The 15,201-nt window shown below is 48.5% G+C and overlaps 1 protein-coding gene across 1 annotated transcript in view; it reads left to right on the top strand.

Annotated features, from left to right (window-relative positions):
• GRIK4 (glutamate ionotropic receptor kainate type subunit 4) overlaps window positions 1-15,201 on the top strand; it is a gene marked incomplete at both ends in the record, with an annotated part of 310,516 nt that overhangs the window by 123,249 nt on the left and 172,066 nt on the right. The window contains one exon of the mRNA XM_082659887.1: window positions 14,545-14,709. Within this exon, the coding sequence (XP_082516013.1) occupies window positions 14,545-14,709 (165 nt within the window). The remainder of the gene's footprint in view (window positions 1-14,544; window positions 14,710-15,201) is intronic.

Raw genomic sequence — 15,201 nt, 5'->3', positions numbered from 1 at the left:
ACAGTGATTATCTTACCTCTTTTCAGAGGAAGTAGAAGCTCAAGCTCAGTCTCTCTCAATGCCCCCGCCCCCCAAATCTATCTAAAGCTCCATCTATTAGAATTAGGTAGACTTGCGCTGTCCAATATGGTAGCCGCTGGCCACGGAGCCCGTGCGGTGTGGCTAGTCTGGACTGAGATGTGCTGTAAGTATAAAACACACCCTGGATTTCAAAGTTTTAGTATGAAATCAAGAATACAAAATAGCTCAGTGATTTTTATATTTATTAGAATTTAAAATAGTAATATTTCGAATTTTTGGTTAAATGAAATATATTATTAAAATTAATTGCATGATTTCACCTGTTTCCTTTTACTTGTTCAACATGGTTACTGGAAAGTTTAAAGCTGCATGTGTGGCTTGCATTATATTTGTATTGGATGGCACTGAGTTAGAATTTAGGCTGAGCTATAGTAACAAGGAGACCTGAAAATGAAGTAGCTCAAAGACGGAAGGGTCTCGGAGGTAGGTGGTGGTCCAGGGCTGGCGGGGGGTGGTAGAGGCAGAAGCAGCATTGCCATCATCAACATGTAGTTTCCTCATGTTCCTGTTGTCACCATTTGAGCCAGCAAGAAAGGGAAGGAGAGTCCAGGGCAAGATGGCCTGGATGTGCCACGGTTGTGTCCACTCATACTGACGGCTGGAATTCAGCTCTGGCCTCCCCCAGCTGCAGAGGACACTGGGAAATGAATCTAGTTGGGCCTCCAGGGATCCAGGTAACACCGGGGTGTTCTGTTGTTAAAAGGGAGAAAAGGAGAGGGCACCAGGGGCACAGTGAGCACTGTCGGCCCCGCCTCCTTCCCCCTTCCCCGCTGCCCCCCCCCCCAGCCCAGGTGAACCTGTAACCTGTGCCTCAGGCTCTCTGTTGACCAGCCTTTTTGCAGGACTTGCTTCAGAAAGTGGCCCCTTTCTTCTGACATCATCAGCTTCTCCCTCCCCTTCGGGGCCTTCTTCTGAGCCCCTCTCATGTGAATTAAAGACCCTCCCTTGGGCAATGTGATTCACGCCACCTCTTGCCCTGATCGCTCTCCTTTTCTTGAAGACGAGCTGCTTGACTCCAGTCACTTCTCAGCTACTTCTCACCTGTGGCCACCTAAATACTGCCCCCACCTCTACATGGGAACAGCTCTTGCTGGTATCGCCAGTGACCTCCTGATTGCCAGATCTCATGGAAAATTTCTAGTGCTTATTCTACTTGACGTCCATCCTCCTTCCCTCCTCCATCCCAACCACTGACGACTGTGTCTCTTGCATCAGCTTCTCTTCCTCCACACTCTCCCCAGATGTTGAGCCCCTTGGTCCTAGCCCTGTCCCTGTCCTCTCCTTACTCTTCACCTTATGCCGAATCCAAATTGGCATCACCACTCTAACCCCGAGGTCTCCCAGGACTGTGCCTCCAGCCTGGACGGTTCTCGGGAAAGCCAGGCCAGCGACTTAGCTGCTCAAAAGTACCCCGAACTTAATGAATACCACCCCAAACTCAACATTCTACCCTTCTCCAGAAACAAAAGAGACCAGCCTTCCTCTCCCCTTACTCTTCATCTGAGTCAGCGATGTCACCATCTAAACGATACGTGAAGCCAGAGCCCTTCTTATCTCCTCCCAGCTGCCCCTCTCGATTCCACCTCCCGAATCTCGCTTGAATCTGCCCCACGTCTTTGACCCTCATCGTCCTGCCCCTCAGTACCTGCCTCATTTCTCTTTCCTGGGCTACTAACGTCACCCCCAAACTGATCTTCCCAGCTCCCATTTCATGAACTCTCGCCAATATATCTACTACGATGTGAGCGTGATAACCCTAAAATGCAAATATGACGTCATTGTCTGTGGAAAATCCTCCTGTTGTTTTCCTTCAATTCCCTGGCGTGACACACAAGGTCCTTCATGCTCAGGCTCCTGTCCTCCTGTCCAGCCTCCCCTGCCAGGGGCTCGGGCCCCTCATGCCAGCTGAACCAGTCAACCCAGCCTTCCTCATGCCTTTGGGGGCTCCCCACACGGGAACACACTTGGTTGCCCTGCCTCTCCAGGGAAACTCACGTGCCTCCTTCAAGGTTGCGTCTTCTGTGAACCTGGCACAGTGCCTGGTAGTTAGTAGGTCTCGCCGTGTGTGTTGGAGAAATGTATGAGGCCTTCCCTAAAACTTCCCTCCGTCACCCGGAAGAGGTTGGTTTTCCTTTAACTGTACTTCCTTAGAAATCTGTGATTCTCTCTATGGAACCACTAACTTCATTATACAGTAACAGTCTGTCTCTCCCAGCACCCCTGCCAATTCCCAGGAGGGGCCAAAGGTTTGAGAGTCAAGGACCTGGTCTTAGTTGTCTGTGAGTCCCCAGCACAGTGAGCACCTGAGTGGCTCATGGCTGGAGTGTAGTATGATTTTGTCAATCACATACCATATTGGGTTGTGGCCACTTGCGTTTATGGTCATATCTTATCCTTTTCTATATACCTAGTACCCTGCTTAAGATAGGCATTTAATAGGTGTTTGATGAATTAATCAAGGGATGATTGGATGAATGGATGAATGACTTATAGCAGTTACAAAGCACAGATTACGTGCTTAATGAATGACGCTGATAATACGCACTTTGGGGGATTTGAAGAGGGCAAGATCAGCCGGGCTAGAGCAGTCCAGCGCTTGCCAGGGGCAGGGTGGGAGTGGGCAGGAGAGTGGGCATCATTTACGTAGGATTTAGATGTGGATAAAGAAAAGCTAAGAGCTTTCCAGGAAGAAGAGACCACCCGGAGAAAAGACACAGGGCAGAGTGACAGCAAGGACTGCCTAGGTGTTAACTAGGTGGTCAAAGAATTTAGTAGAATGTGAGCCTGGAAAGGCAAGTGGGGACCAGATTGTGCAGGGGTTAGGGGCCAGGCAGGTGAATCTGCAGTGTGGAGTAGCTGGATGAGTGCAGGAGAGACTGGAGGCAGGTAACAAGTTAGGGGAATTGCAGGAGAGAGGCGGGATGGCGGCAGTGGGGACAGAAAGAAAGCAGTGGATGGGAAGCAAATCCCTTAGCGGTCCTTAGTGACTGAGCAGGTAGAGTGGCTGAAGGATGGGGGGCGTGCAAGACAGCTCTGACGTGGATGATGTGTGGGAAACTGCTGCTATTAATTGCAATGGGGAAGTCAGAGAGACCCCCCACCATTCTATGAAAAATAAAGGGTTACATTTGGGACATGGAGTTTGGAAGGATCTCCAAGGGGATGTTTTCCTTTAGCAGCCAGAAACAGGAGGCTAATGTGTAGATGAGAAACCGAGCTTGGAGACAGAGATCCTGGGGTTATCTGCATAAAGCTGATAGTTGAGAATTAATCAATTCTTCAAGGGGAGAAAATGCACATGAAGAGAAAATGAACTGAGGACTAAATCCAGAGTGTGAGATCTGGGGAACACAGACAACTAGGGTTATATAGAAGGGAAGGGAGCTAGGGAAGGGGGTTGGGGTGAAGGTGCTCGGAATGAAAATCAAAATAGTGTCATATCACGGATGTCAAAAGATGACGCCAAGAAAAAGGTTCCAGTCACAAATGCTCCAGAGAGCTTCAAAACTCTGAAAACCAAGGAAGGAGAACCTTGGTGATTTCTGAGGGTGAATCCAGAGGTGGTGGAGGCTCGGGATAGAGAAGATGCAGAGGAATTGGAGGCAGTAGGTGTAGACCACAGAGTTTAAGATGCTTCATTTGCTGAGGGGGAGGGGGAGGGGATGGAGAAGGTAGGAAGGAGCCAGAGGATTAGTAATGTTTTTCTCATAAAAGCATGTTTTAAAAATTGAGGTAACAAAGAAGGTGTGGCACATATATACAATGGAATATTACTCAGCCATAAAAAGGAACAAAACTGAGTTGTTTGTAGTGAGGTGGATGGACCTAGAGTCTGTCATACAGAGTGAAGTAAGTCAGAAAGAGAAAAACAAATACTGTATGCTAACACGTATATATGGAATTAAAAAGAAAAATGGTCTGAAGAACCTAGAGGCAGGACAGGAATAAAGACGCAGACCTACTCGAGAATGGACTTGAGGACATGGGAAGTGGGAAGGGTAAGCTGGGATGAAGTGAGAGAGTGGCATGGACATATATACACTACCAAATGTAAAATAGATAGCTAGTGGGAAGCAGCCGCATAGCACAGGGAGATCAGCTCGGTGCTTTGTGACCCCCTAGAGGGGTGGGATAGGGAGGGTGGGAGGGAGATGCAAAAGGGAGGAGATATAGGGATATATGTACATATATAGCTGATTCACTTTGTTATAAAGCAGAAACTAACACACCATTGTAAAGCAATTATACTCCAATAAAGATGTTAAAAAAAACTAAGGTATAACTTATAGACAATAAACTGCATGTAGTTTGAAGTGTAAAATTTGATAAGTTTTGCCGTGCATACACCTGTAAATACCATTACCGCAACCAAGATAGAGAATTTTTTCATCACCCAAAAAGAGTTTCCTGGTGTCACGTTTTCATTCCTCAGCCTGCTCCTTCCTGCCCCAGCCCCAGCCCCAGGCATCTGCTTCCTGCACTACAGATCTGCTTCCTGCACTACAGATTAGTTTGTATTTTCTAGAAATATATAAAAATGGAAACATACAGTATGTTGTCTTTGTTGTCTGGCTTCTTTCATTCTAGTATTTCATTGTATGGAGAGAGCACAGTTTGTTTATTCATTCACCTGTTGATGGTGTTTCCAGTCTTTGACTGCTCTGGATCAAGTAATTATAAACATTTGTCTACATATTTTTGTGTAGACACGTGCTTTCTTTTCTTTTGGATACCTACCTGGGAGTGGAATGGCTGAATTATACAGCAGATGTATGTTGAACTTCTCAAGAAACTGACAGATGGTTTTCTGAGTGGTCATACCCCATTTACAGCCCCATCAGTAGCATATGAGAGGTCCAGTTCCTCCTCACCGAGGTGGTGTGGTTGAGCTTTGAAGTGTTAGCTATGCTAAATGGGTTTCTGACAATATCCCATTAGGGTTTTACTTTGTATTTCCCCAATGATTAATGCTGTTGAGTATATTTCACAGATTACTTGCTGCCTATATAACCTCTTTGTTGAAGCATCTGTTCAAATCTTTTGCCCATCTTTAAAAATTGGGTTGTTTGATTTCTTATTGTTGAGTCTTGAGAGCTCTTTGTATATTCTGGATACAAGTCTTTTTCAGGTATACGCTTTGCATGTAATATTTTCTCTCAGTCTGTGGCTTATCTTTTCATTCTACTAACAGTGTCTTTGAAGAGCAGACATTTAACATTTTGACGAAGTCCAGTTTGTCAATTTTTAATTTCATGCGTGTTGCTTCTGGTGTCATCACATCTAAGAAATCTTTTTCTAACTCAAGGTCACAAAGATTTTCTTCTAGAAGTTTTATAATTCTAAGTCTATGATCCATTTTGCATTAATTTTTGTATATAGGGTGAGACAGTTTATTCTGTATATCGCATAAGACGGGGTATGAAGTTTTTTTAAAACACATGGATATCTAGTTGTTCCAGCATCATTTGTTGAAAAGCCCATTTTTCTCACTGCACCTTTGTTGTCAAAGTAAGTTGTCCATATATGTGTGGATCAGAATAGTAATTTTGATGGAACAATAGAAGTCAGCATATAATTCCTCAAAAGCCAAAACAAATTTGGCTCTAACGCTGATAAAGTGTTATCAGGCGAGGCGCCAGGCACTGGGGACAGAAAAAATGAAAGCGTGAAAGTGAAAGACTAAACCGATAATTAGAGTGTAAGATGCATGGGATTCTATGAATATACATAGTTGGGACACTTGATCAACCTTTGTGTTCAGAGGAGGCTTCCGGAAGGAGGGGAGGTCTGAGCTGAGGATTCATTCTGAGTAGGAGTGGTGAGTGGGCAAAGGTGAGGACGCAGGGGGAGGAGATTAAGCTAAAGTATTCAGCACACAGCAGCAATGTGTGTGTGTGTGTGTGTGTGTGTGTGTGTATGTGCGCGCGCGCACCTTAGATGGTACTATAGGAGTTAGGTGGTTCAGTATTTCTAGAAGCTGGAGACAGATGAGCAGAGAAACAGAATATGAGATTCAAAAGCTAGAGCCAACTCTTGTCTGCCATATCAAGTAATTCATTTATTTGGAGATTGGAAGCTAAAAGCGAGGGTTTGTACCTTAAAGGGATCACTCTGGCAGCTGTGTGTGGGAGTGATTGTGGAGTGCTGGGTGGTGGTTAAAACTCTGGTGACACTGTAAAACAACTGTACTTCAATAAAAACAAATAAATAAAAATCAAAACATTAAAAATTAAAAGTAAAAAGTGAGAGTTATGAGGTTGCAGTGAAATCGCTGAAATGAAAGGACTGAACTAGAACAGCAGTGTTGAGACCAGAGAGAAAGGAGTGATTTGAGAAATCTTGAGGAGGGAAAATCAGAAGCAACCAGGAGATGAGGAATTGGGGTGAGGCCATGATGCCTGGGTAGCTGGTGCTGCGTTAACTAAACTCAGGAATATATCAGGGAGAATACAAGAGAGAAGAGGGTGGGTTTAGTCTGGGTTTTGCTAAATTTGGGATCCTCGTCAGACATTTGCATGGAGGGATCATCAGGCAGGTGGACATAAGTCAAGTACCCCCATGGAGGTGGCTGTGAGCGAGGTCATTTAGGAAGCCCCTGGGAGTCAGGTGAGAAGAGGGCTCTGCACAGCCCCTTGGGGTTCCCCGGTATTTAAAGGTCAGGCAGGAGAAGTGTACCTTGAGAGAATGGGCAGAGAAGTAGGAGGAAAGTCCCAGGGGTGTCGTGCCATGGAAGCCACAGAAGCTGAGGGTCCCAGGCACAAAAGAGCACCGGGGACCCTCAGATGCAAAGAGAACCCGGGAGGCGACCTGATGACGTGGTCTAGTGGCTCATGGGCTGGACCAAGGCTGCCGTTAAGAGCTGGGTGATCTTGGGCAAGTTGCTTAACAGGCCTCTTTCTCAGTGTTCTCACCTATAAAATGGGACAGTAAGCTGTAGGGTTGCGTGAGGATTAAATGAGGTGATACACACGACGTTCTTTGAACAGCACTTGGCAGATACAAACAGTCATGCCAGCTCGGGACGTGATAAGACAAGGAATCAAACGTGTCCACCAGTTTTGCAAAAAAGGGCTATTGAAGGTTATTTGCCTTGCGAGTACAGTTTGAGTGGGTGGTGAGGACAGAGGGAGAGTCCAGGGTGGGATGAGGTAGCGTTAGAAAACGTTGATCCATCGCTGGAGAAGCCTGACCCAAGTTGCAGGTGGGGTAAAGGGAGGGCCAGAGGGACATGCTTGGTCCGTGTGGTCAGTGGAGGGTCCTGATGGGAGGGGAGGGCTCTGGCCATGTTTTAGTGGAGGGGAATAAGTGGGTCTGGGACAGACACTGAACATAAAGGAGAGCAGGGAGGCGTGGTGAGGCAGAGAGCCAGGCCTGGGGACCTCCTCTCACAGGACCCCCCTCATCTGAGCCCAGTGGAAAGAGGTCGGGGCACAAAGCTGAGGCAGTTCACCGAGAGCGGCCTCGGTTTAGCCAGCCCGTGGGCTGAGTGGGGAGGTGAGAGCAGGCGGTGGCTAGAGGTGAAGGTCCATGGTGTGGCCTGAATTGTACACCGTTCCTCCCCAGCCAGATTCATCTGTTAGCATCCCAACACCCAGGACCTCAGGATGTGACTGTATTTGGAAGTAGGGTCTCTAAAGAGGTAATTAAGTTAAAGTGAGGTCGTATGAGTGGGCCATAAGCGAACGTGACCGATATCTTTCTAAGCAGAGGAGATTAGGACACAGACATGGCACAGTGGAAAGACCTTGTGAAGACACCAGGAGAAGACGGCCATCTGCAAGCCAAGGAGAGAGGCCTCAGAATAAAACCAAACCTGCCGACACCTTGGTCTTGAACCTGTAGCCTCCAGAACTGGGAGGAAATCCATTTCCGTTGTTTAAGCCACCCTGTCCACGGTGCTTTGTTACGGCAGCCCCAGCAAACAGATACGCTGTAATGTCAGAGGACGAGGATATGATGCGTGTGGCCCCCCAGGTGAGGGGGAGGGTGTGCCCCCCAGGTGAGGGGGAGGGTGTGAGTTTGCGGTGGGAGCAGCCTGCCCAGTGGTGCGGTTGCCTCCGGCAAGATGACTGGGACCAACAGGGGTGAAACGAGGGGCACTGGGAGGACACAGGTGAGTGAGATGCCCGATGAGTGATGGTGAGGGGCTGGGGCCCCAGGGAGCAAGCAGCCTGGGGCTTGGCTTGGGAGCAAAGCCAAAGGATTCCCTGGAGGCTCACATCGCCTCCTCTTCTTGTTGGCACAGGGCTCTAACAGCTGTAGGCGCGTTGTAGATACTGCCTATACAGACTCTCCAGTGAAACCTCTTTACTCCTGCCCTTAAAGAGGTAAGAGTTATCGGAGTGCTTCGAAATCTTCAGCAGCGGGACTCTGCAAGGACCAAGGGATTAAGGAGGCTGATTTTCCATCAGAGGGGTCACTTATGGGCTGCTGAGAAATTGTGGAGGGAAGGCAAGCCCCATTCTGATGGACACAGGTGAGCAGAGAGCAGGAAAGCCCCAAACCTGGGAAGGAGGGGTCCACCCAGGTCCTCTGCCCTGCAGGCCTGGGCATAGGAACTGTCCCCAGTCCACGCCTAGTCTAATGCCAACTGCACCAGGCACAGTGTCTGCTCCTGGCTGTAGGGCATGAGAATACAGTGGCCTTACATTATTTATTCACTCAATACCATTCATTAAGGGCTCAGTGCGTATGTATCTGGGATTGCACAGTTGCAGAGATGAATAAGGCACGGCCCTCGCCCTCAGGGAGGCAGCTGTCTAGGGGAGAAAAGATGGACAAATGGGCATAATAAATAATAGAAAGTCAGAAGTGGTTACTGTCTGAGGACAAGTACAGAGAAGTTCCTGTGAGTGTACTAAGAAGGGGGAATTGATGTGGGACGGGGAATCTGGGGAGTTTCAAAGGAAGGAGGGATCGCTCTGGGCCTTTAAGGTACAAGCTAGATGAGGAAACTCACCTGGAAATGGAAAGGTAAATACCGCTCCAAGGCAGTGCGTGGAAATCCAAGGAGAGCACTGGCCTGGGGAGTCAGGGGAGACTTCTTGGAAGAGGTGGTCTGAGGTGGGCCTTGTAGGGAGAGGGGGAATAAGAGGCAGGGCCAGTGTCAGCAGAGGCATAGAGGAGGGAACATAACCTGTCAGCCCAGGTCCTAGCTCAGAGGCGCTGTCCCTAGGGGGATGGAAGGTGTGCCGCAGGTAGAAAGGTGTGGAGGGCCTGATGCCATCCTGGAGGCTCGATTGGGACCAACCCTTCAGACCACGGGGAGGCTTAAGGGGTCTGAGCGGGTCAGTGGTCACACATCCTCCCCTGGGTGGTCATGGCCAGGACCACTAGGGGTGAGTAAGAAAGCACCCCAGTGGACAGCCCCAGCCTGCCAGCCCTGGGGGAGGCGTCCTCTCCAGAGTACAGACAGGCGTGGGCCCAGAACATGGAGGGACGCTTGGGTGGAGGTGGGCGGAGTCAACAGGCCGCCCTTCCCTTTGCACGAGCCTTAGAACTCAGAGACGTCCCAGCAGAGGGTAAAGCACTTGGCTCGTGGGGAGAAAGGCCAAGGGAAATGTGAGGGCTCGTGGCTCCCTGGGCGGGAAGGAGTCATGAGTCCATGTGGGTTTGAAGAGTCATTGCAGAGTCCCCATGGCTGGAAAGGGGGCAGACCCTGGTCCCTAAACACGTCTCCCCGTCTCAGCCTGGCCTTTGCTGCAGAGGCAGATCCCCCCCGGCCCCGATCAGCCTCACTGTGGCTGCAGGGGTGGAGGATGTGCCAGATGACGTGGCTCCTCCTTAGGCAGCGGCTGGGGACTCAGCATCCTGGCCCAGCCCGACAGCCAGGCCTGGGGCTGAAGATTAGGGGCAGCGGCCACACATTCAGTCCTGTGCCAGCTGCTCTCCTTCACCCCCGGGCCCCGCAGGTGAGCGCTGGACAGCAGGGATGCTGCTCCGTAATGCCTGCTGCGGACATGCTCCTCTGATGTCCCTAGAAGGCCTGAGCCTCATCCTTGCTGCCCCCAGCCCTGGAGTCTGGCTCCTGTGGTCATCCTAATTATTCTGATCCCAGTATGGTTGATGCCAGCCAACCACCCAGCTGAGGCTGTTCCCAGCCAGAAATTAATTAGTGTCTAAAACCTAAAACCTAATGAAAAAGTGGTGCCCAGAATGGCACGGGGGCTGGCAAGGGAGGGAGGGCGGGACTGTGGATCTTAGTGAGTTGGTGAGCACCTGCCAGGTACCTCTGAAGGCAGAGTCCTGAGTGCTGAGCACCGAGGGGACCTCATGTGCCCCTTAGCGTATCATTCCCACATTCTCTCTTCCCTGCCATCCCCTCTCCCCACCCCCGGCCATGATCCCTCTGTCTCAAAGAATGTCTGGTAACGCTCTGTGAGTTCACTGTGTGGTGTCACGTGGCTGGCTGGCGTCCTGCATGTGAGGGTTTATATTAATTAGCACATTGTCTTTGTCAGCTTGGGCTGTCATAATAAAATACCACAGGCTGGGTGGCTTCAACAAGGGGCATCTATTTCTCAAGTTCTGGAGGCTAAAAGTCTGCTGTCAATGTGCTGCAGGGTCAGTTCCTGGTGACAGCCTGCTTCCTGCCTTGGGGGTGGAAGAAAGTGGGAGGGAACCTTCTCTGTTGTCTCTTCTAAGGATGCCAATCCCAAGCGATCAGAGCCCAGCACTTATAACCTCATTTAACCTTAATTACCTCTTAAAGGTCCTATCTCTCTAAATGCACACATTAGAGCTTTAACAAAGGAATTTGGGGGGACATAATTCAGTCCATAGCACACACCGGTTTTTTTTTTCATTGAAGTATAGTTGGTTTACAATGTTGTGTTAATTTCTGGTGTACAGCGAAGTGGTTCAGTTTTATATATATTTATTTCCATTATGGTTTATTACAAGATAGTGAATATAGTTCACCGTGCTATACAGTAGGACCTTGTAGTTTACCTATTTTATAGAAAGTCATTTGTATCTGCTAATCCCAAACTTCCAATTTATCCCTCCCCACTTTGGGAGGTGATTGAGTTTAGGAGAGGTCCTGAAGGTGAGACCCCAGTGCCCTTTTCAAAGTGACCAGAGAGCTTGATCTCCCTCTCTCTGCCGTGTGAGGACATCGGGAGAAGACAGCCATCTGCAAACCAGGAGGCAGGACCTCCCTGGAACCCAATTTTGCTGGCACCCTGATCTCCTACTCCCCAGCCTCCAGAACCGTGAGAAATAAATACCACCCACTCTATGGAGTTTTCTTTTTTTTTTTTCTTTTTGTGGTACGCAGGCCTCTCACTGTTGTGGCCTCTCCCGTTGCGGAGCACAGGCTCCGGACGCGCAGGCTCAGCGGCCATGGCTCACGGGCCCAGCCGCTCCGCGGCATGTGGGATCTTCCCGGACCGGGGCACGAACCCGTGTCCCCTGCATCGGCAGGCGGACTCTCAACCACTGCGCCACCAGGGAAGCCCCTATGGTGTTTTCTTATAGCAGTGTGAGCTGCCTAAGACACACCTACCTAGCCTACGCCCTTCTCAGCAGCAAACCCCCGAGAAGATGAATTTCATTAAAAGGAATATGACCTGTGGTTAAGAATGCAGGGTCCATATGAAACTGACCTGGGATCCCCTCCCTCCTCTACACTCACCAGCCCTGTGAACGAGGGCGGGCCACTTGACCTCTGTGACCTCTGTTTTCTCACTCCAAGTGAGGATGACACAGATAACACCCTTATCTCACAGAGTTGTTGCAGACAGTAAGACTAGGTAAGTCCACTAGGACTTACCCTGACGTTGTCGCTGGATAAATGTGTACCTATTAACATGAGGCTAGTATCCCATGGACCCGGTGCCTCTTTCCTGTGACTCATGCAGGACGGCACTGCCAATTCCTGACACTTTCGATGTCTCTTTTCTATGCTCCAGGGCTGGGTTAATGGTTTCTATTATATTTTTAACAGTGAAGCATTTCTTTTCTCCACAACGTGTCTTTTGGAGAGCTCCGATATCTAAAACTGATGGATGTGGAGTTGTGCTGGTTGAAATTAGTGTGGGGCTAGAGACCTCCCTTCAGCCTTCCCCTCTGCTTCTTGAAGGAACCCAGGGGCCCTCCAAGGAACACCGTTTGAGAATCGCTCCTCTGGGCTGCCCCACTTTCCTTCTATTCCCAAAGTCTTCCTTTCCTGGGACAGCACAGTGTAATTGTTCACATTTCTGCTTCCTAAGTAATAATCTCATTCTGGTCTTGCTTCCCTAAGGTGACCTGGGTAGGGATTTTAGGTGTCTCTGGGCTCTTCAGTCATACATTTACCGGTCCTTTGTCCATTCCCTCAGGGGGCTAATCCTATCAGGTGTGCATGGACTTTGCTACTTAACTCACAGAAGCCTACTTTATCGCCTAGTTCTTGGGATGTACCTCTGTGGCCCCATGTATGGCCAACCCGTGTAAATGAAATCTAATTTCTATTGTTCAGTAAGGCTATGCCTATAAATAAATCCACAAATCAGAAAAAAAGTGCTTTGTCATATTCTGTGTCCTGGTTTTGGTTTGGAAAATGGGTCACAGGAGATATGGGAACCTTATATGGAAAAGATGGCATAGAAACTGGGTCTCTGTCCATACCAGCCACAGAGATTCATGGGCCACGTGTCAGTGAAATCTATTTGGTCTGATTCTCTGTGTTGCTCTTCTGCGGCTTCAAGCTCTGCAAGATAAGCTCGATCTTTATTTTTGTAGCAGCTTTATTGAGATATAATTCATATAACACACAATTCACCCGTTTAAAGTATACAATTCAGCGTTTTTTAGTATATTCACAGAGTTGTGCAGCCATCTCCGTGATCAATTTTAGGACATTTTTGTCATCCCCCCAAAACACTATGTGCATTAGTGGTCACCCTCCATTTCTCCCCAGCTTCCTCACCACCACCACTGCCACTGGGCAACAGCTAATCTACTTTCTGTCTCTATTTGCCTATTCCGGACATTTCATATAAATGCTGTCTTTCAACACATGACCTTTTGTGTCTGGCTTCTTCAACTGAGCATAATGTTTTCAAGGTTCATCCATGTTATGGCATACATCAGTACTTTATTCCGTTTTGTTTTTGAGTAATATTCCATTGTATAGATATACATTTTTGTTCATCCACTCATCAGTAGATGGACATTTGGGTTTTCCCACTTTTTGGCTATTATGAATAATGCTGCTTGGAACATTTGTATACAAGTTTTTTTTTTTATTATTTAGACAGAGTAACTTTATTTTTAGGACATTTTATTTTTAGTTTTTTAATTTGAAGTATAGTTGATTTACAATATAGTGTTAGTTTCAAGCATACAGCATAGCGATTCTGTTATATATATATATATATTCTTTTTCAGATTCTTTTCCCTTATAGGTTATTACAAACTAATAAGTATAGTTCTCTGTGCTATACAGGAGCTCCTTGTTGGTTATCTGTTTTATATATAGCAGTGTGTATATGTTAATCCCAACCTCCTAATTTATCCCTTCACCCACACTCCTGTGTACAAGTTTTTGTGCAGAGATTTTCAATTGTGTAACTTCCTCTACCAAGAGAATGAATGATACCAATGGCTAGATTTACTGAGTGTTTGCTGTGCACCAGATACTGCGCTGAGTGCTTCACACGCATTACCCATGTCATCTTCACTGGAGCCCAAAGAAGAGGCTCTCTCCCCATTTTACAAGTGAGGAGACAGAGGCCCCATAGCGAAGACGGGGCGGGGCTGGGATTTGAACTCAGGTTAACACGCATCCTTAATACTGCTTCCAGAGGTTGGGCAGCTGTTGGTACCACACCACTCCAACCATTCACACCGATTGTCACACTGATTAAATTGTGATGATGTGCCACGTATATACATTGTCTTACTGAATTCTCATACCAGCCCCATGAGGTTGTCTTACTCTTCCCCATGTTCAGTGAGGACAGAAGTTCATAGAAACTATGTAGCTCACTAGGTGACATGTGTCATCGGTGGACAACAGGCATTCAGCAGGGCCCTGTAGCGGCTCCTGATACCACAGGTCTCCCTCTCAAACCTGGCCTTCTTCAACCCTAGATCACCTCAAGGAGAGTTTCTCATATGCCCAGAATACCATTTTCAAAGGACTGCTGCCATCTCCCTCCCTTTGCACACGTGTGCCCATGTGTGCAGGTAAACCTAGGTTCAAGGGTATCGCGATGCCTGAGCCTGGGGACCTCTTCCAGGTAGGGCCCCTGGTGGCCTGCCGTGGCATTACAGTGTCCCTGAGGTGACTAGCCACACTAGAGTTCACCGCCACACCTGGCTACAGACCTAGACCCTTAGCATGCAGGGGACTTGCTTTGGGGACAGTTCTGAGGATGGCAGGGTGGAGGTGGAAGGCGGCACGGGGGGGAGACTGGAGTAGGAGGACGCTTAACGGTAGAGGGTACCAACTGTGTCCATGTGGTTGCCTGCCCACAGCTGCTATCCTGGATGACCCCATGGAGTGCAGCAGAGGGGAGCGGCTGTCCATCACCCTGGCCAAGAACCGCATCAACCGTGCTCCCGAGAGGCTGGGCAAGGCCAAGGTCGAAGTGGACATCTTTGAGCTTCTCAGAGACAGCGAGTACGAGACTGCAGAAACCAGTACGTAGCATGGGCAGGGCTGCCCTCTGCTTCCCTTGCTGGCAGAGGAGGGGCTGGTCGTGTGAGCCGCACCCATTGCCGGGCCTGTGATGTAGATATTCCCAAGAGAGGAAGAGAAACATGCACCAGGAAGCCCTATAGGGCTTAGTCTAGACAAGATCCCAGGTTTTGTGGCAAATCATGTGTGGAGTAGAATTAAGACAGGGAATTCATTCATTCCTTCATTTACCCACTCATTCATTCCTTCATATATTGATTCATTCATCTCCTGGACATTCTGTACACAGATCCCTGAATGAAACCTTATATGGGATTAAGAAAGGAGAGATTCAGCCACAGCCCCAGGGAAGCGTAGTCATTGCACATCTGTTTCCTGTCTTGCTTTCTTTTGCTGAGGGCAGTGTTGTGGGAAGAAGCTGAGACTTGGGCTGGACATCAGCCACTCACTCTGTGGGTAACCTTGGACAAGTCAGTGATTCTGTTTAACCTCAG

Source organism: Grampus griseus, assembly GCF_964374135.1.
Source record: "Grampus griseus genome assembly, chromosome: 8".
NCBI lineage: Eukaryota > Metazoa > Chordata > Mammalia > Artiodactyla > Delphinidae > Grampus > Grampus griseus.
The sequence above is the reverse complement of the archived record's forward strand: the minus strand, read 5'-3'. Positions and strand labels throughout refer to the sequence as shown.